Source organism: Dendrobates tinctorius, unplaced genomic scaffold (assembly GCF_039654945.1).
Source record: "Dendrobates tinctorius isolate UK_male_01 unplaced genomic scaffold, ASM3965494v1 ptg000101l, whole genome shotgun sequence".
Taxonomy (NCBI): domain Eukaryota; kingdom Metazoa; phylum Chordata; class Amphibia; order Anura; family Dendrobatidae; genus Dendrobates; species Dendrobates tinctorius.
The window spans coordinates 323,407-345,863 of NW_027361769.1; the positions used below are offsets into that span (position 1 = coordinate 323,407).

Genomic DNA, 22,457 nt, shown 5'->3' on the forward strand with positions numbered 1-22,457 from the left:
TTATATAGCGCCAACATATTCTGCAGCGCTTTACAGTTTAACAGTTTCAAAACACAAGTCATAAGTAACAACATTAACAATACAATAATTAAAGCAAAATAAGACGAAATAAGTCGCCCCTGCTGGTGAGAGCTTACACTCTACAATGAGGTGGGGGAGACACAGAGTACAGGGGTGTATTTACAATGGTGTATTTATAATGAAGGTCCAGCCATCTTGAAGGAGTGAAAGATGGATGGAGATAGTGAATGGGCTACACACGCACACTTACACAGAGAATGACTTTGATTAGTGAATGTGATAAGCCGCTCTGAACAAATGTGTTTTGAGGGAGCGCCTAAAACTGTGCAAATTGTGGTTAGTCCTAATTTCTTGGGGTAGAGTATTCCAGAGGATAGGAGCAGCACGGGAGAAGTCTTGGAGTCGGGAGTGGGAGGTACGGATTAGTGCAGAGATTAGTCGAAAGTCGCTTGCAGAGCGCAGCGATCGGCTGGGCCGATAGACAGAAATGAGGGAGGAGATGTAGGGGGGTGCCGCCCCGTGGAGAGCTTTGTGGGTGAGAACAAGCACTTTGAATTGGATCCTATAATGAATGGGCAGCCAATGTAAGGACTGGCGAAGAGAGGACACGTCCGAGTACCGATTAGCCAGATGGATGACCCTGGCTGCTGCATTAAGTATGGACTGGAGAGGGTATAGTCGAGTGACGGGGAGGCCAATTAATAGAGCATTGCAGTAATCCAGGCGGGAGTGGATCAATGCAACAGTGAGGGTTTTTGTCGTTCCCATGGTGAGAAAAGGGCGGATTCTAGAGATGTTCTTTAAGTGTAAGCGGCAAGAGCGGGCAAGAGATTGTATATGGAATGTGAAGGAGAGATTGGTGTCAAACATAACAGCGCGCCTGCTGCCGGGGTGTTATTGTGGTGCCACTGACGGAGAGGGAAATGTCAGATTTAGGGAGGTTTTTTTTTAATCAGATAAATTTTTATTAATATTACCAATTACATCATATGCATGACATCAAGCAATTTTTTTTAACATACAATCATGTTTATATTAACAAAACTTCCCCCTCCCTTTCCCCCCCCAACCCCCCCCTCCGAGATCCCTTCGGTGTCTTCCCCGATCCTCGTCCAGTACACTTTCCATCATCCATATATATAGTTATGCAATGTGCGTATCTTCCATAGCCAATGCCACCCTCCCACCCCTCTAACTCCAATCTACCCATGGCTGCCATATCTTGTGAAACACCTCAAGTTTATTTCTCTTAGTATAGATACTTTTTTCCAATGAAATTATATGCTCCGCCTGCACAAGAAATTCCCGTCTAGTCGGGGGCTCTTCCCTGATCCAAAACCGGGCAATCAATTTCCTTGCTATGAACAACAGTCTGGCAATCGCCAATTTGACCATAGCCGTCACTTCCAATTCTTCAACAAAACCTAGAATACAAATCAAAGGGTCCCTGGGGATTTCACATCTATATATCCATTTGATCCGATTCAGTACAACTGTCCAGTATGTAGACAATCTGGGGCAACACCACAGCATGTGCATCATATCTGACCGTTCCTGCGAACATCGTGGACAATCGGAATCAGACCTCAAACCCATCTTGAACAATCTATCAGGAGTTCTATAAGCTCTATGAATTACATACAGTTGAGACATCCTTCCAGGTTCGCTCATAGATATCTTAGGCACATATTCTAAAATAGATTCCCATCTATCATCCCCTATATCTCCCAGTTCAGCTTCCCACTTCGCTCTAGCCTTGATGGGATGACTAGCTAGAAAAGTAAAAAGTAAATCTCTGTACACCTCCGAGATTGCCCCCTTCGTCTCGCTGTTCCCCAAAATGGAGGCCAGCGCGACATCAGTCTGGATCTCAACAGGCCTCACCTGGCACTGTGACCGATATGCATGCTGAATTCTTTTATACTGATACAAATTAAAATGTGGAAGTTGGAACTCCGATTGTAGCTCTATGAATGATTTTAGTCTCCCCTGATCCACAAGCTGACTCATCCTTCTGATTCCTGCCTTTCTCCAAAGCCCAAATCCCTCCATTCGTTGGAACTCTTGCAAATTAATGTTATCCCATACTGGAGAGTATTTAGTAAGGCCCGTGACCCCCCTAATTTGTTTAACTTTCTCCCATACCTTATGAATAAGGAAAACCGTAGGAAACCTAGAGCCAAATTTAAGAAACCGCCCCCCTTCCAAGCTCTCTCCCAGAGGCCATTTCCCAAACAGCTTTCTCAAACTACTGGGCGATTGATCCTGTCCCGTCTCCTCCCCCCATCCTCCCATATGCTGACATTGTGCCGCTAGAAAATACACCCAGGGATTAGGAAGCGCCAACCCCCCGTCCTCTTTTGGCCTCTGCAACGTTTCTTGTTTAAACCGTGGGCTTTTTCCCCCACATATTAGGTCGCCCAACAACGATTTAATTTTACCGAACCTACTCTGTGGGATCCAAATTGGAGAATTATGCAATACATATAGCAGCTGCGGCATCACAATCATTTTAAGAAGATTCACCCTTCCAATCACCGAGAGATGTAATTTGTTCCACGCCGAGACCTTAGAGCGAATTTTTTGTTACAGAGGGCTTAAATTGAGTTCTTCAAAACTACTCAAAGGAAGGGCGATCTGTATCCCCAGATATTTAAATCTCGAAATTACTCTCAATTTCGGTGATATTTCAATCTCCCCAATATCTCCATCCACCGTATCAATGGGCATAATGCACGATTTATCCCAGTTAATTTTGAGTCCGGAAAATTCCCCAAATTCCTCAATTAATGTCATCACATTATCCAAATTCTCCCCAGAGTCCCCCAGGTATAACAGAATATCGTCAGCGTACAAAGACACCTTCTCCTCCTTCCCACCATAAACAAATCCCTTTATCTCTTGTGTATTCCTTATTTTAATGGCCAGAGGCTCCACGGCGAGGGCGAACAGCAACGGAGATAATGGGCATCCCTGTCTCGTACCCCTATGTAGTGAGAAACTGTCAGATAATTTATTGTTTACTCTGATTTTTGCCGTTGGAGAGGAGTAAAGCAACCCCACCCAAGACATAAACCTAGGCCCGAATCCAAAGCCCAACAAGACCGACCACAAGTACTTCCATTCTACGCAATCAAAAGCCTTATGTGCATCCAAAGACACCACCACTCTTTTTCCCGCATTATCGGCCGGAATTTGCATATTTAAATATAATCTTCTTAGATTGATTGCTGTAGATTTATTGGGCATAAAACCCGATTGATCTGGGTGAATTATTTTAGCCACCACACGGGTCAACCTGTTGGCCAAGGCCTTTGCCAAAATCTTTATATCTGCCGTAAGGAGTGAGATCGGTCTGTAGGACTCCGGATCCAAAGGGTCTCTATCGGCTTTGGGAATGACCACAACTATGGCCTCTCTCATAGAAGTAGGCAACAGTCCCCTCCCCAACGATTCATCAAATACCGTCACCAAATTATTTATTACTTCTTCATTAAGTATTTTATAGACCTCCGTCGGAATACCATCTGCCCCTGGGGCCTTATTACCCGCCATGTCCGCCAATGCCACCCTCAGCTCCTCCTCCGTAAGCGGCCTATCCATCCACTCTCTATCTTCATCCCCCAATCTAGGAAACTCAATCGCCCCCAAATAACTATCCATCTCCTCTTGACCTTTATGTACCTGTGAGGAATATAACTCACTGTAAAACTGTTTAAATACTTCCAAGATTTGATCCCCCTGTGAAACCACGATACCTTTCTTATTTTTAATTGCATATACATGGGAGGATTCCCGCTGTGCCGACGCCACCACCGAGAGCAGGTGCCCCACTTTTTCACCCTCCGCGTAGAATGCCTCATTCTGAAATGCCTGCCGTCTCTCTGCCTTACGGATATGAAGTTTATTAACTTCCGATTGGGCCACTTTCATACGGGTCTGCGTATCTGCATTACTCTGCGCACTCAATGCCTCCTCCGCTGCCCTTAGTTCCTCCATCACTGCTTTATCTTGATTTTGAGACTTGGTCTTATATCTAGATACTTCTCTGAATAAAATCCCTCTCAAAAAGGCCTTCATAGTATCCCAGACTATATGGCACTCGGCACTACCTTCATTTATCCTAAAAAATTCTCCCAATTCCTCTCCTACCTTTTCCATATCCAGCAACCGTAACCAAAAGGGGTGAATCTTCCATCCCATTCCTGTCAACCTTCCTCGTCCTCCCAATTGTAGAGACACCAACAGTGGGCAATGATCCGATAGGACCCTGGGCAGATATTCCACTTCCTGTACCAAATCATTCATTCCCTCATTTCCCAAAGCCACATCGATGCGAGACAATGATCCATATGTCGCCGAGTAACACGAATAAATATATTTCTCCATATTCCGAACTCTCCACAAGTCTAACCAACCAATTTCCCTCATGTAATGTCCAAAAGGTGTCACGTTCCCCCCTTCCCACCCCCCGTGTGTTTACCTTTATCCCAATGATCATTTGCAATATTATTCACATCACCTACTACGAGCAGCGGGACTCCCATCCATTTCCCAGATAAGTCCAGAATTTCCTGTATCTTTTTTCTAGAGAATGGTGGAGGGATATACAAGGACACAATACATAATAATCTATTCAAAATTTTACATACAATAAACACGTATTGCCCGTCCCTATCTATTATAGCCTCCACTTCTTCATATGGAGTAGAATTGTGGATTAACACCGACACTCCCCTTGCATAGGCCGAGTACGTCGAATGATACGCCTTCCTCACCCATCTTTTTTGTAACATAGCTACTTTATCATTTACCAGGTGCGTCTCTTAGAGGCAAATCACTGAGGGCCTCAGTTTCAGCATATATTGTAAAATTGCACCCCGTTTTGAAGCGTTAGCGAGACCCCTAACATTCCAGCTTAGAATCTTAATCTTATCCCCCATGATATGTTGCAATGCCAAACATTAGACACGTTATAACTAGAATCTCGGTCTTCCCCCCCACCTTCCCACCTCCAGCCCCTATCTCAACTTCCCAACTAGAATGAACTCCCCTCCCCCTCCCCCCCCCCTCCCAGATTTAGGGAGGTTAGTAGACGGCGGGAGCAGAAGAAGTTCAGTTTTGGAGAGGTTGAGTTTCAGATAGAGAGTGGACATGATGTTGGAGACTGCGGACAGACAGTCACTGGCGTTCTGTAGTACAGCGGGGGTAAGGTCGGGGAATGACGTGTATAGTTGTGTGTCATCAGCATAAAGATGGTACTGAAAGCCAAATCTGCTGATGGTCTGTCCAATTGGGGCTGTGTAGAGAGAGAAGAGAAGGGCCAAGGACTGAGCCCTGAGGTACCCCAACAGTGAGAGGAAGAGGAGATGAAGTGGAGCCAGAGAACAAAACACTGAAGGAGCGGTCAGAGAGATAGGAAGAGAACCAGGAGAGAGCAGTGTCCTTAATGCCTAGTGACTGGAGCCTATGGAGTAGGAGACGGTGGTCAACAGTATCGAAAGCTGCAGATAGGTCAAGAAGATTGAGCAGAGAGTGGTCACCATTACATTTTGCTGTCAGAAGGTCATTGGTCACTTTGATGAGTGCAGTTTCAGTCGAATGAAGGGGGCGGAAGCCGGACTGTGAAGGGTCTAGAAGGGAGTGAGTGGAGAGGTAACGGGTAAGGCGGGAGTAGACAAGGCGCTCCAAAAGTTTAGAGATGAAGGGGAGATTGGAGACTGGTCTGTAGTTGTATGTGCAGGATGGGTCGAGAGCAGGTTTCTTTAGTATTGGAGTAACGATGGCGTGTTTGAAGGAGGATGGGAAAATGCCCGAGGAGAGGGAGAGATTAAAGATTGTAGTTAGGTGGGTTGTGACGACTGGAGAGAGAGACTGGAGGAGATGTGAGGGCATGGGGTCGGTAGTGCATGTAGTCGGATGAGAAGAAGAGAGGAGTCTGGAGACTTCTTCTTCTGTGATGGGATCAAATGTGGAAAGTGAGCCAGGGGAGATGCAGGAAGGGATGGGAGTCACAGCACTTGGTGGTTGGGAGCAGATTTCTTGACGGATATTATCTATTTTTTCTGTAAAGTGGGAGGCCAGGTCATCAGCACAAATGTCTGTGATAGGGGCTTGTGCTTTTGGCCTGAGGAGGGAGTGAAAAGTGTCAAAAAGTTTCTTGGGGTTGTTGGCTAGTGAGGAGATCAGGGTGGTGAAGTAGGTCTGTTTGGCAAGGTGAAGGGCAGCGGTATAGGTTCTTAACATAAATTTGAAGTGGATGAAGTCTTCTGGTGTGCGGGTTTTTCTCCATAGGCGTTGAGCACTCCTAGAGCATCGCTGGAGAAGTTTAGTTTGCGATGTGAGCCAAGGCTGTTTTACTCTGTGCTTGGAGGTTCTGAGGGTGAGGGGCGCTACCTGGTCAAGGGTGCTTCTAAGAGTGTCATTGTAGTGATGAACAGCCAGATTAGGACAGGAAGAAGAGATTGGGGACAGTGATGAGTGTAGGGAGTCTGAAAGTGTCTGAGGGTTAATGGCTTGTAGATTTCTGGCTGTGTGGTAGGTAGGAGTGAGCTGGGGTGGGCGAGGATTTGTGAGCGTGAAGGAGAGAATGTTGTGGTCAGAGAGTGGAAGCGGTGAGTTATTTAGGTCACTATAATGACCTAAATGAAAATGGTCACTATATCCATACATGAATTCTCAGAGGGGTGTAATTTCTGGAAAGGGGTCACTTCAGAGAGGATTCTGTTGTTCTGGCACTTAGCGGCTCTCCAAAGTGCCACAACAGCAGAATCCCCCCTGAAGTGACCCCATTTTGGAAATGACACCCCTCTGGGAATTGGAAATGACACCCCTCTGTGAATTCATCTATGGTTGTAGTGACCATTTACCTATCTACCTAATTTCCAATGTAATATCTGGGGTTAAAACAACATTTTAGTCGTAAAAACGTACCATATTTTCCGGACTATAAGACGCACTTTTTCCCAAAAAATTTTGTGGGGAAATGGGGGTGTGTCTTATATTAGGAATATACTTACAAATGCTGTGGCGGCGGCACTCTGTGCTGCGTGGAGGGCTCCACCGGAATTTTGTCAAAGTCCAGAGATCCCCGCAGTTCCATTGCTGCGATGCGGTGGTCTCCAGAAAAATGGCCGCTGTGAACGGCGCATGCTCAGATTCAGAACTCGCCCCGAGATCTCGTTGCCAAGATCTGAATCTGAGCATGCGCCGCCCCCAGCTGCCATTCTCCCGGAGGCCACCGCATCGCAACAATGGAGCTGCAGCGGCCTCCGCCTTTGACAAAATGGCGGCGGAGCCACCCCACGCAGCACAGAGTGCCGCTGCCCCAGCACAGAGCGCTGCCGCCGCCACAGAACACAGTGCTGCCACCGCTCCAGCACAGAGCACTGCTGCCGCACCAGCTGGGATGGGATTTTCAGGGGCTCTGACAATGTGACATGTCACCCACAAACAATTCCAGCAAAATCTGCTCTCCAATATGGTGCTCATTCCCTTCTGAGTTCTGCCATGCACCCAAACAGTAGTATTCTCCCACACAAGGGGTACCGGCGAGCTCAGGAGAAACTGCACAACAAACTGTATGGAGCAATTTCTCCTGTTACCCTTATGAAAATGCAAAATATGGAGCTCAAAAGATTTGTGAAAAATCTTATTTTTTTATTGCCACGGCTCTACGATATAAACTTCTGTGAAGAACCTGTGGGTTCAAGGTGCTCAATACACATCTGGATAAGTTCCCTAGGGGGTCTAGTTTCCAAAATGGGGTCCCTTGTTGGGGGTCTCCACTGTTTAGGCACATCAGGGGCTCTCCAAACGTGACATGGCAACAGCTAATTATTCCAGCATATTTTACATTCAAAAAGTCAAATGGCGCTCCTTCCCTTCCGAGCCCTGCCGTGCACCCAGACAGTAGATTTCCCCCACTTATGGGGTATCGGCATGCTCAGGAGAAATTCTAAAACAAAATGTATAATCCATTTTCTCCTGTTACCCTTGCAAAAGTAAAAAAAAATTAGGTGCAAATGAAAATTTGTGTGAAAGTTTATTATTTCCTTCCACATTCCATTCATTCCTGTGAAGCACCTGAAGGGTTAATAAACTTCTTGAATGTGGTTTTGAGCACCTTGAGGGGTGCAGTCTTTAGAATGGGGTCACTTTTGGGTATTTTCTGTCATATTGACCCCCCAAACTCACTTAAAATGTGAAGTGGTCCCTAAAAAAATGGTTTTGTAAATTTTGTTGTAAAAATGAGAAATCGCTGTTTAACTTTTAACCCTTATAACTTACTAACCAAAAAATTTGATATAGTTGATATAGAGGCTACTGCGCAGGAACCGCCATCACCAGTGACATTTTGCTGGATGTAATTTTTTTCTAAGCCTCACAATAGTCACAATAGTATCAACAATAATATCAACACTATTATATGCATTATGTAAAAATGGGGGGCAGGTCAGTGAGGTGTCAGCGACCTGTCATAAGCCAATACAGATGAATATGTAATCAGAGCACCACATAAAGCCCTGCCCACAGCCCTACCCACAGCCCCGCCCACAGCCCCGCCCCAGAGCACGAGAATCTCATTACTGAAAACTACAAATACAGATTACACAACAGTAAACCAGAGTTGCCCTCATTTATGGTGGACCATTGGAGCTACTATGGATCCTGACCAGAAGATTAGAGAAAATAATATTGCTCCCCATTTCAGGAGAGATTGTGCAGTAATCTGAATTCCTTAGGATCAAAAACAATGTAATTGGCTGTAAGGGGGTAGGTGGATCCTCCAGGTTGTAAGTTCTATAGAAAAGGGCTTTCAATGCCCAAAGTCATTTGAACAGTTTTGGGTGGAGGAGAATGTTGTGGTCTAGAGGCAAAATGGTGATCATGGTAATACGGCCGGACTACACCACCGATAAAGCAGCCACAGCCGGTGACTGAGAGGAATCTGTGACTTCTCTGCATTCAGTGGTTACTACTCACCTGGGTAGTCATATGTGGGAATCTCCTCTTTACACCACTCATCACCCCTCACATATGTCTCTGTAGTGTTAATATGGGTCAGATCTTCACCCTGAAACAAATATTGTAAAGTCACCGACAGATGGAGAAGTCCCATCTATGATCAGCTCTAATCCTGCCATCTCCACCGCTCTCATTACACAAGTATAAAACACATAATACTGGTGGATAAAACAAGACTGAGCACAAGACCTTCACAGCCGTCTACACATCATAGGGGCGATCTCCTGACACCTTCTCTCCAGCTACCTGATGATCCTGAGGAGCACTGGGATCTTCTTGGTTACAGTCCTGTGGAAGAAGAGGACGGGGACATCTCTCTGGCGTTGTCCTCTTACTGGATAGATCTGGAGGAAACACATACAGGGACTGAATTCATTCTCTACATACAGATAATTATAGGCCGTGTGTATTTAGTCCTATTACCTGGAGATGTGAGGGGCTGGGGAACCTCCATTATGACGTTCTTGTACAAATCTCTGTGTCCTTCTAAATACTCCCACTCCTCCATGGAGAAATAGACGGCGACATCCTGACACCTTAGAGGAACCTGACACATACAATGATACCGTCATCCCCCGATCCCTTCATAGTGTTACTGTATAATGTCCCAGCATTCCCAGCAGTGTCACCTCTCCAGTCAGCAGCTCAATCATCTTGTAGGTGAGTTCTAGGATCTTCTGGTCATTGATGTCCTCATGGATCAGGGGCTGAGGTTGAGGCCCCGTGATTGGGCTCAGGAGTCTTCCCCATCCCTCAGACACAGGGTCCTGACAGCGATCACTAGAGGTCTTCTTCACCACTGTGTAATCCTGGTTATGGAGAGACACATTAATAAATCTCACTACAGACATTTCCAGAGTCCTCACCTCTCCAGTTCTGTCCATCTGTTATTCCCATAGATAAGAATGATGTAATGTGACGTCATCAGAATCTCTCACCTCTCCAGTGAGACGGAAGAGGATCTCTAGGGTGAGGTGTAACATCCTCTCCGCCATCTTGTCTCTGTCCATATCCATCCCTGATGGGTAAATCAGGAAAATTCTCTTCTGTAGAAGATCTTCCCTGAGAGGATCCGATATTGTAGAGACCTGAATGAGAAGAAGATGAGCCGATGTAACATCATAAGAATCCTGTGTAATAATACAATTACTGGAGATAATAAGGGAAACATATGAGGAGATTTATTATTTTACAGGGTTTAGTTTTCTTCCCTGACATCTACTAATAAAACCTATATATTTAGGCCACAGACAACAAGCAGTTTCCTCCTCGGAGTCGGCAGCTGAACACGTTCCTCATAGACTCATCTTCCATAACGCTAATTCTCGTCTCATTACCGACACTGGAATCGGCATTAGCGATACTGCAGGAGATATTCATTACACGCGACATGAGAAATAACTCCTTCATGATGAGGACGACATCTCCATCTTCTACTACGGCTCTAGAGACAGATTTGGCCAGAGTCGGTCACTGCCTCCATCCCCACCGGCCGTCTATATGAAGGTTTCCCGTCTTCCCCGCACTGGAATCTTCTGTCATGTTAGATAGACCAGAAAAAGCCATACACCTGACAAATGCTATTGAGAACTCTGCTATTAGAAGTGGAAAGGAAGAACAAAGACAAAAGAATCTAAATAATAAAAATATTGGAGAAAGAGAAACCAATCACAAGCTAAAATGTTTCTATACTAATGCACAAAGCATGGGCAACAAACAAGGAGAATTGGAACTACTAACACAGGAAAAGAAATATGATGTCATTGGAATCACTGACACTTGGTGGGACAATACACATGATTGGAATACAAGACTAGAAGGATCCAACTTATTTGCAAGAAACAGACTTGTTAAACGAGGAGGAGGTGTCACATTGTATGTTAGAAACGCGTATATCTGCACAGAGATTGAAGCTTCAGAGACTGGGAGTTCTGTGGAAACTGTTTGGGTAAGAATACAAGTACAGAACAATGGAAAGGACACCATTGTAGGCATTTACTACAGGCCGCCTGTTCAAGCTGAAGATATGGATGAACTCTTTATGCATCAAATGGCCAAGTTCTCCAAAAAAATAGGTATTAGACCTACCGGTAATGATGTTTCCAGGAGTCCATCCTGACAGCACCATGGAGGACGTCCTCCTCCTTACAGGGACAGGAAAGCACACGAGAGGTTAAAAGCCCATGTCCCACCCCCTTTCCCTCAGTGATTTGACAAGTACCACAAGGTGGATGATACTAGAAACGGTTTAATGAAACGATCATATTACAGCATATGACATGACATAATACATTGTAGTATAACACAACCGGGAGGGAACTACCCGTGCTGTCAGGATGGACTCCTGGAAACATCATTACCGATAGGTCTAATACCTATTTTCCAGGACGTCCACCTGACAGCACCATGGAGAGTACCAAAGCACCTCCTCAGGGTGGGATTACCGCCTGGAGAACTTTCCTCCCAAATGCGGTTTGTTGACCAGCTAACACATCTAGCTTGTAGTGTTTGCAGAAGGTATTAAGACTAGCCCAGGTTGCCGCTCGACAGATCTGATCAACTGACGCCCCTGCTCGGCCCATGAGGCCGATACCGCCCTCGTAGAGTGGGCTTTTATGGAGTCTGGCGGGCTGGCGCCTTCAGCTTGGTAGGCATCCGAGATTACTGAGGTAATCCAACGCGCGATGGACGCCTTAGAGGCCTTCTTCCCCTTATTCTTACCCCCAAAGAGGACAAACAGGTTCGGGTCGACGTGCCAACTATTGGTGGCCTCTAAGTAGCCTATAACTGCGCGCCTCACGTCTAGCGAGTGGAGCCGCTGCTCCTTCTTATTTCGGGGGTTATCGCAGAAAGAGGGTAACACTACCTCCTGGTTCAGATTTTTTGTAGAGGCTACCTTCGGGGTAAATGCCGGGTCTAATCTTAGGATTATACGGTCCTCTCTTATCTGGAGGTATGGGTCCTTAGTGGATAGGGCCTGGATCTCCCCTATTCTTTTGGCCGTGGTAATGGCTACTAGGAAGGCCGTTTTACGAGTGAGAGCAGGGATGGTTATCTTCTCACTAAGGGCGAAAGTGTCTGAGCAGAGGAACCGAAGTACCAGGCCCAGGTCCCATGGCGGGGTGAGCTGCCTGATCGTGGGGCGCAGGCGCTGTGTGGCTTTTATAAACCTTATTACCCAGGGATGTGCAGCTAACTGGTAATCGAAGAAGGCGCTCAAAGCTGAAACCTGGACTTTTAGAGTGCTGGGCCTGAGGCCTTTGTTAAAACCTGCCTGCAGGAACCCTAGTATGTTAGGGAGATCAGGGGTGCCTGCCACGAGCTCGGACCTGCCCCCCTCCAGACAGAATTTTTTCCATATCTTCCGATAAATTGCCGACGTTACCGGCTTCCTACTGGCCTGAAGGGTGGAGATGACCTGATCCGACAGTCCTTTTGCCTTCAGGATGTCCCTCTCAGGATCCAAGCCGATAGATGGAGTCTTGCTGGGTCTGGGTGGTGGATCGGGCCCTGGTGGATGATGTTCTTCCACGGGGGTAATTCGACAGGGCCTTCTACTGCCATGGCTCCTAGAAGGGGAAACCAGCTTCTCCTCGGCCAGTACGGCACTATCACCATCACTCTTGCGTGGTCTTCGCGTATCTTCCTGAGCACTGCCGGTATGAGGGCCAGTGGTGGGAACGCATAAGAGAGGGATTCTCCCCAAGTCTGACTCAGGGCGTCTACGCCTTCTGGATGGTCCATCGGATTTAGGGAGTAGAATCTGGGAACCTTCGAGTTCTTCCGGCTTGCGAAAAGATCTATACTGGGGGTCCCCCAGCGCTGACAAAGCTGGTCGAAGATCTCTATGTTCAACTCCCACTCCGTCGGGTGGATCTGTTGTCTGCTCAGGTAGTCTGCCACTTCGTTTTGGGAACCTTATAGGTGTACCGCGGTCACGGATCGGACTGTTCGTTCTGCCCACGTGAATATCTTTTCCGCCAGTGCCTGTAGCGGTTGATGTCTGGTTCCTCCCTGGTGTTTCAGGAATGCCACTGTTGTTATATTGTCGGATAATATGCGGACATGACGACTCTTTAGTGCCGACCGGTTTCTTCGCAACGCTTCCCAGACCGCGAAGAGTTCCCTGAAATTGGAGGATCTGGCCTTGATGCTTGCTGGCCACTTCCCCTGGAAGATCTTTCCTTCTATGTGGGCTCCCCATCCCCACGCACTTGCGTCTGTGGTGACTACCACGTATGGAGAGGTTGTCCATTGCACGCCCACCTGAAGGTTCCTGGACTGTGTCCACCAGCGAAGGGACTCTTTCACTCGTTCTGGCAGCCTTAGGGGTTTGTCTAGCGACGCCTGACTTCTGTCCCACCTTGCGAGGATTTCTCTTTGTAACGATTGCGAGTGGAATTGGGCCCATCGGACACACTGGATGCAGGCCGTCATGAGGCCCAGGACCTCCATTGCTTCTCTTATGGAGCATTGACGCTTCAACAGGCCTCTGGTTCTGGCCTGAATGGTCTTCTGCTTCTGCTCGGGTAGCCATGATATTCTGTCGGCTGAGTCTAGGAGGACTCCCAGGAATACTTTTCTGGTGTCTGGTGTGAGGTCCGACTTCTCCCAGTTGATCACCCAGCCCAGGAACTCCATTACAGTAGTTGTTCGGATCCTGTCTCGGATGAGCGCTTCTTTGGATCTTGCCACCAGCAAGAAGTCGTCCAGGTATGGAACAATCACGATACCCTGATCTCTCAGGTAGGCCACCACCTCTACCACCAGTTTCGTAAAGATTCTGGGAGCTGAGGCCAGCCCGAATGGAAGACCCTGGAACTGGAAATGGCAGGTCCGGGCTGGTGAGCTGATCGCGAACCTTAGTAGGCTTTGGGAGGAGGGATGGATAGGGACCTGGTAGTATGCCTTTTTTAGGTCTAGGGTGCACATAACTGCGTCCCTGTCTATTAGGGGAATTGCGGACCGGATGGATTCCATCCGGAACCTCCTGTATCTGACCCAAGTATTTAGTGGCTTCAGGTTTATGATGGTGCGGGCCTCGCCTGATTGCTTTGTGATTGCAAACAGGGAAGAGTAGTGCCCTCTCCCTCTTTCTGACGGTGAAACTGGCATTATGACCCCTGAATTTAACATGTCCTGAAGATCCGACCACATTGCGGAGTCCTCCCGGATCATGGTGGGGGCAATATATCTGTCGGGGGGGGAGGTGAATAGAGCTCTATCCTGTAGCCTTCCCTGATGGTTCTGAGGACCCACTGATTGTTGGTGACTCGGGACCAGTTTGCTGCAAAGTGGCGAAGTCTCCCCCCAATGCCTATGGCGTCATTGTCTCCTCGACCTAGATGTTGATGCAAATGGGGGACCTCTGTTCCTCCCACCTTGGCTGAAGGGGCCTTTGTAGGAGCTTCTATTAGACCTCACCCGACCCCTAAACTCCGACTGTCCTCTGAAGAAGGAGCCTCTCCGAAAGGACTGGGGCCGCCTGGGTTTTCCCTCCGGGAATCCCTTATTCTTATCGGACACCAGCTCTGGGATATTATCAAGGGCTGGACCAAACACCCTCAGGCCTGAGAAAGGGATGGCACATAGCTTTGATTTAGAAGGGTTATCCCCCGACCAGGACTTAAGCCAGACTGCTCTCCGGGCCGCATTAGAGAGGGAGCTGTTTCTGGCCGCGAACCTTACTGATTCAGCCGACGAATCCGACAGGAATGCCGTGGCTGATTTTAAGAGAGGAAGAGATGCTAGTATCTCTGACCTCGGGGTCTTGTCGGTTAGGTGTTCCTCCAACTGCCCCATCCACAAGAACATAGACCTGGCCACCGAGGTGGCTGCTATGTTGGCTCTAATCAGGGCCGCCGACGTCTCCCATGCTCTTTTTAACAAGACGTCCGCCTTTCTATCCATCGGGTCTCGAAGACCTGATGAGTCCTCGGATGGGATAGCAGTCTTTTTAGTAACCTTGGCGACTGGGACATCTATCTTAGGGACTTCTTCCCACGCCCGAGTTTCCTCGGGATCGAAAGGCAGTCTATTTTTAAAGTCTCGGGAGAGTGTCAACCAACGTTCTGCTTACTTCCACTCCTCCTGGATCATTGCTTTGATATGTTCGCTTACAGGGAACACCACCTGTTTGCGGGACACCAGTCCTCCAAACATTAAGTCCTGTCTGGACTGTGGTTTAGGGACTTCTTCCATCTGCATGGTATTTCTGCGTGAACCAGCTCGTCCGTATCCTCCAGTCTGAATAGGTACTTCCTGCTCTGATCCTGTCTATCCCCCAGGATCTCGCCTTCTTCCTCCTGGTCTGAGTCCCGGAAGTCGGATTCCTCACTAGGGCTCACTTCTGATACTGGATCAGGTTCCCACCTTGGACGCTTGCGACTTGGCCCAGGGCTGGGGGACTGACGCCGGGCTGTAGAGGCCTGAATCTCTTCCCTTATCAGCGACCTCATTTCGGAAAGGAGGGATGGCTGTTCCTCGCCTATGACCCTGGAGGTACAGGGTCCGCATAGGGTCTTGCAATAGGTGTCTGGCAGCTTTGCTCTGCACACCGGACATCTGACCGATTTGGAGGTGGCCTTTGCCGGATCCTTCCCCGAGGGGGATTCTGCCGGGATTCCCTTTTCCTAGTAATATAAGGGGCACCTATTCAGATCTGGGCTGCGGGGATGGGAGGGGAGGGTGGTCTGCGCTATGCGCACTTACCCCTCCACCGGCTGCAGCGTTGCCTTCCATCCTGCTCCAGGCTCAAGCTGCTGAGTATCCAATCACCGACAAATGCAGTCACACAGCCTAGAATGCCTGTGGCGACCCTGGAGGCGCTGTGGTCCAGGAGCGCACGCGCCCTGGATTTGAAACCGGCGTCTGACGTCACCGGATGTGACGCTGGTAAGCCGCGCCTCCACTTCCTGTCGGGCTTCTGCGCGCGACCGCGCTCGGTCCCCGGTGCCCGCCGCCTGCAGGGAAACCACCTCCCCGCCTGCCATGGCGTTCCGCTGGCGGCTCCCAGCGCGCCAGTCGTCGGCGCCATCCTGCGGGTACTCGGCCCGCCGCGGGGCCCGGCTCTCCTGCCCGGGTAGTCAGGCTGGCAGCCCCGATTGCGCCTTCTTCTGTCGGTGCCCGCTCGGCCAGCCGCCTGCGGGGAGCCGACCCGTCCTGGAGCCGAGAGCCTCCCACCGGGAGGAACGGCTCCCTCCAGGAGCGTCGTCCTGCTCCTGGCCTTTGGAGCAGAGGGACTCCCCATCGGGGAGTTTCGGCCCCGGGACCTCTTGACAGTGGAAGGATTGGACCGGCCGCACGATCCCCTGAGCCCCTCCGGTAAGCTCTCGTGTGTCCCTCCATGCAGGGACAGGAAAACACTGAGGGAAAGGGGGTGGGACATGGGCTTTTAACCTCCCGTGTGCTTTCCTGTCCCTGTAAGGAGGAGGAGGACGTCCTCCATGGTGCTGTCAGGTGGACGTCCTGGAAATATGACATAGTTGTCATGGGAGATTTCAACTATCCAGACATTTGTTGGGAATCTCTCTCAGGCAAAACTAACAGGTCAAGGAAATTCTTATCCTCTCTTGCTGACAACTTTATCTTCCAAAACGTAGGGGAGAAAACAAGGGGAACTGCTACCTTGGACCTAATCCTTATAAACAGGGAGGAAATGGTTGAGGAGGTAAAAGTGGCTGGGACCCTAGGAGGTAGCGACCATGCTATTTTAGAATTTTGGATAACTAGAGGAGGAAGACCTGTGAAGACTCAGACGTCAAGTTTAGATTTCAGAAAGGCAGATTTTAAGGGATTCAGAAAGAGAATTGGTGGGATCCAATGGCTGGATATCCTTAAAGACAAAAATGTCCAGGAAGGATGGGAAATCTTGAAAAATGAAATTCTCAAAGCACAATTGTTAACAATTCCAAAAAGAGGGAAGAATAGGAAGCATTTAAGGAAGCCGATGGATGAACACAGAACTTAAGCACATGCTAAAAAGGAAGAAAAAAATGTTTATAAAATGGAAAGAGGGAGTTATATCTAAAGAAGAATATAATGCTGTCTGCAGAACCTGCAGGGCACAAATCAGATTAACTAAAGCTGACAATGAATTGAGGCTTGCAAGAGATGTCAAAAGCAGTAATAAAGGATTGTGGGGATATGTCAAAAGTAAAAGAAAAGTCAAAGATGCTATAGGATTTTTACAGGATGAAAATGATGAAATGGTAAGACAGGATGTTGAGAAGGCCGAACTTTTAAATTCCTATTTTGCATTTGTTTTCTCTCAGAAAGGAAATGTAACATCAACTGTTCTTCACTGTCCTATTAAGGGAATAGAAGAATCCAGGATATCTATAAACAGAAAGATAGTGAGGAAACACTTAGGCTGGTTTCACATTTGCGTTTTTTAGCGCTGGAAAAAAACGCATACCTGCGCATGCGTTTTTTCCCCTATATTTAACATGGGTGCGCATACCTGCGCACTGGTCAGCGCAAGTATGCGATTTTCATGCGCTGCGTTTTTTTGGGGTGTGCGTTGGTATTTTCCAGACGCAGCATGTTGCATTTTTTGGCCCTTGAAAAAAGCGCATGCGCACGTATGCGCACGTTTTGCGCTAAAAATGGCCATTATAGCCTATGGATGCGCATACGTGCGCACTGGCATGCGCAGGTATGCGTTTTTTTAGCGCTGCGTTTTTTTGGTGGTGTCCACTTGTTGTCCTAGTTATAATCTTCTAAAGTCAAAAAAAAAAGTCTATATAAAGGAGGTGCCTGCCAAAACTCTGCCACTACTACACTGACAGATTGAAGAGCAGACAGTCAACCAAGAACCCATCTGATCAGCGAAGAATGTGAGTATATTACATTATATGCCTGTCCTTTTAAATTATGTATGTACTAATGATTTTTATTATTTTTACATGCAGTATGTCTTCAGAATCAGAGTATTCCCCATCGCGGCAGGAATTGGCGCAAGCAGACCGTGAGGTGATTATTTTTGTGCATCTGGTAAGTATATCTGCTGCTTCTCCAAATCTCTTACGTTTTTTTCAACTTTTTTAAGACATCGTCATCATCCTCTTCTGTGGACGGGACTAGTGAGGGCGAAGAGCAGGAGCAGCGAAGCCAAGTCCCGGTGGTGATACGGAATGTAAGTATCAAATGATTTGTAATGTTCTTTATTTTTTATCTTCTATTTTTACTCTTTTTTATGTTTCTTTTTTTGTAACTTTTTATTCAATTTAAATTGGATTATTCTAATGAATGTGTTTTGTCTAGGTTCCACAACGAGATGAAGACGTGTACCTGGATAATGAGCAGCTCATCAGCCTGGTCCAGGAGCATTCGCCGTTGTGGGACAGCCGTGACCGGCTGCACAAGGACATTGTGGTGACCCGGCGGCTATGGAATGAGGTGGCCGCAGCGTTGATGGATGGCTGGGACAGCGCCACAGCATCCTACAAAAAGGCGTTTAGTGAGTATTTCCCTGCTCTGTATTGTGCCGCAGTGACTGTTGTCCTTGACGGCACTGTTGGGTTTCGTGCTAGGTGTATTCTAGCAGGAAACCCAACAGTGTCATCGTGGTCTACAGTGACTGCTTTGAGTATTGTATTGCTACATTGTGCCGCAGTGACTGTTGTCCTTGACGGCACTGTTGGGTTTCGTGCTAGGTGTATTCTAGCAGGAAACCCAACAGTGTCATCGTGGTCTACAGTGACTGCTTTGAGTATTGTATTGCTACATTGTGCCACAGTGACTGTTGTCCTTGACGGCACTGTTGGGTTTCGTGCTAGGTGTATTCTAGCAGGAAACCCAACAGTGTCATCGGGGTCTACAGTGACTGCTTTGAGTATTGTATTGCTACATTGTGCCGCAGTGACTGTTGTCCTTGACGGCACTGTTGGGTTTCGTGCTAGGTGTATTCTAGCAGGAAACCCAACAGTGTCATCGTGGTCTACAGTGACTGCTTTGAGTATTGTATTGCTACATTGTGCCGCAGTGACTGTTGTCCTTGACGGCACTGTTGGGTTTCGTGCTAGGTGTATTCTAGCAGGAAACCCAACAGTGTCATCGGGGTCTACAGTGACTGCTTTGAGTATTGTATTGCTACATTGTGCCGCAGTGACTGTTGTCCTTGACGGCACTGTTGGGTTTCGTGCTAGGTGTATTCTAGCAGGAAACCCAACAGTGTCATCGGGGTCTACAGTGACTGCTTTGAGTATTGTATTGCTACATTGTGCCGCAGTGACTGTTGTCCTTGACGGCACTGTTTTTTTTTATCAACAGTGGACAAAGTCCGAACACGTTGGCGTTCGATCAAGGACCGCTTCAACAGTGATGTTCGTGCTGAGGGCCAGGTTCGCAGTGGATCTGCGTCAAGGACCAGAACTAGATACCGTCACTATAACGCGTTGCAGTTCCTAAGACCGGTCCTTGCCACGAGATCGTAAGTATTATAAATTTTGGGTTTTTATTTTTATTAATCTGTGTTTTTCTAATCCACAGCTGATGCTTCTTGTAAAGGCATGGTAGTAATGATTTTCCTTTCTTCAACAGCACCTGGAGCAGCACCCTGCAACCTGGCCCTGGAGCGGTCCTTCCTCGGACGTCCTCTGACCCGTCCCAGCCATCCGACAGCCAGGAAGCACCTTGCAGGTCAACCACACACACAGCTGGTGACCAGGAAGCTGGGCCATCAGGTGTTCCCCTGTCCCAGGTCTCTGCCACTGGTTATGCGGGCACTACCCGCCAGCGGCAGAGGGCCTTGGACAGGAATGTCTTGCCCGAGTTTATGCATTTGAGCGAGACATTTAATTCCAGCCTCAAGTCACTGTCCGACAGAGTTGAAAGCGGTTTTGCACTCATGGAACGTGGTTTTAACCACTTTGAACACCGCTTCAATTCTGTAGAACAGCGCCTTGACCGTCTGGAGGCCGACCTCAACAGACCAGCACACCATTTTTTTAGTAAGATTGAAAAGGGCATGGCGGAACACCTTAGTCCTGATCAACAGCTGAATGTGCTGCAGGCCTGCAATAATGCTTTCTTGCAGGCTATGCAGCATAATCGGTACGGTCAGCAGTCAGTGGTGTCCTTTCCACCTGTGCCACCATTGACTCGCTTCACCTCACTACCGACTTGTGCTGCATACCACTGCACGGACACCTCTATTCAAAGCCAGGACACCCACCGTTACACCACCACAAGTCTGAGTGCAGCTGGTCACTTCACCGACACCACCATGGCAAGCGCTGCTCCTGTCTGGAGCACCACCGCCACTCCCATGCATGCGTGGAGCTCAGCCACCACTAGGCAAACATGGAACAGCCCTGCCGCTACTACAACGTGTAGTAGCCCTGCCACCACCACTCTGCAAACCTGGACCATCACTGCCGCCACCAGTCCTCCTGCAAGGACGAGCACTGACAACGAAGAGCAGCAGCAGCAGCCACCTCAGCAGCAGCTCCAGCCACCTCATCAGCAGCCACCTCAGCAGCAGCAGCCACCTCAGCAGCAGCAGCAGCCACCTCAGCAGCAGCAGCAGCCACCTCAGCAGCAGCAGCAGCCACCTCAGCAGCAGCTGCAACCACCTCAGCAGCAGCTGCAACCACCTCAGCAGCAGCTGCAACCACCTCAGCAGCAGCTGCAACCACCTCAGCAGCAGCAGCCACCTCAGCAGCAGTCGCCACCTCAGCAGCAGCCGCCACCTTAGCAGCAGCAGCCGCCACCTCAGCAGCAGCAGCAGCCACACCTGCAGACGGGGGACCTACACTCAATATTTGCCCCTACTTCAAGGCGAAATCCATCAAGGCGGGCATTGGGCCAAAGTCGGTCCAGGCACACAAGCCTACGGCGACATGCCATTACAACTAATGTACCTGAACAGATTTCCTCTCCTCCAAGTGTTCCTAGTTTGATTCCCTTAACTGGACTACCTTCCCCCACAAGTTTTGTTGCCCCTTCCCCTCAAACACCGTCTTCAACAGCAAGTGTTGCATATTCCCTGCACACCCCCAAATTGAAACCATCTGCCCCCAAACGCCGGAAAAAATAATTTTTTGGTTTATTTTTGTGATAAAAAATAAATTTACATTTGTGGTTCACCATTACTAAGTTTCATTAATGTTGTTTGCGCCGCTCACACACACTGATGGGTAAATACATGTTAAAAACCAACCCAAGGCCTAGTATAGTCATATGTGAAATAACACGGACTAGTATAGTCATACCAAGGCCTAGTGTAATAACTCGAGTTTTACCAACTTGGATCTGGTTTCATGAAAAACAAACTGTTGAAACTTGTCTTAAAAATAAGTTTCTTTCTAGTTTCACCAGTTTGTTTTTTGTGAAACAAGATGCTAGTTGTTAAAAATCGAGTTATTACAGTAGGCCTTGGTATGACTATACTAGGCCGTGGTATTTCACATATGACTATACTAGTAGGCCCAAGGCCTACTATACTCATATTTGAAATACCACGGCCTAGTATAGTCATTCCAAGGCCTAGTGTAATAACTTGTAAGTTGGAATGGAGCAGATTACATTCATCCACTCAATGCTGACTTGTATTCCCCATGGACTTTCATTGGGGTTGGGTTTTGAGGGTTGTGTTTTGAGAAAATCACATACTTTGTTTTCAACTAGTTGCACAATTTTCTCTTGAAAAAAAATGGTTTCCTGATTCATGGCCTGCAGCTTTGCTCGTTCCAATATATTTCACGCAGAATAGCAATGCTGCATTTTAACTCATATGTGTATTTACCTGCCCAGGTGTGTGAACATCAAAAAATTCAGTTATACATGGGAAGTTTATTAAATTGGAGTTTAAAAAATATAGTGCACTCAGTAATGGTATCAAATAAGGTTTTTTATTACCATAAACAAACAAAAATATTACACCATTTCATCTTGCCAGTGCACCCGTCCTACATCAGAAATAAAGTAGGCCGCAAATTGGTCCCTCATTTGGCCAACTTCAACGGATGACCTGAGAGTGTGCTGAGTGAATTCCGGCAATGGGTTAGGAGCATCATCGTCCAGTTCAAAGGTCGGGTGCTCTTTAGCCATCACAAAGTTATGTAGAACCACACAGGCCTTCACCACCTCATCGACTGTTTCAAGTTTAAGATTAATGGCCGTGCCCAGAATTCGCCATCTGGAAACAAGAATCCCAAAAGCACACTCGACAGTTCTTCTGGCCCTGGTCAGCCTGTAATTAAATATTTTTTTGGTGTGGTCCAAGTCCCGGCTGGAGTAGGGTTTCAGTAAGTTTCCGCACATTTGAAAAGCCTCATCGCCAACCATTACAAAGGGCAGTGGCGGAGCTTCGGTGTGAGGAAGAGGCCGTGGCATAGGGAAATTAAATTGGTTGCCATACAACCTCCGGCCCATGTCTGAGTTTTTAAAAGCCTGTGAGTCATTAC

At 47.8% G+C, this 22,457-nt stretch overlaps 1 protein-coding gene across 1 annotated transcript in view; it reads right to left on the reverse strand.

Annotated features, from left to right (window-relative positions):
* Nucleotides 1–22,457, reverse strand: part of LOC141099689 (uncharacterized) — a 133,918-nt gene that overhangs the window by 16,561 nt on the left and 94,900 nt on the right. The window contains 3 exon segments of the mRNA XM_073587650.1: nucleotides 9,007–9,097; nucleotides 9,295–9,392; nucleotides 9,472–9,484. Coding sequence (XP_073443751.1) covers nucleotides 9,007–9,097; nucleotides 9,295–9,392; nucleotides 9,472–9,484 — 202 coding nt within the window.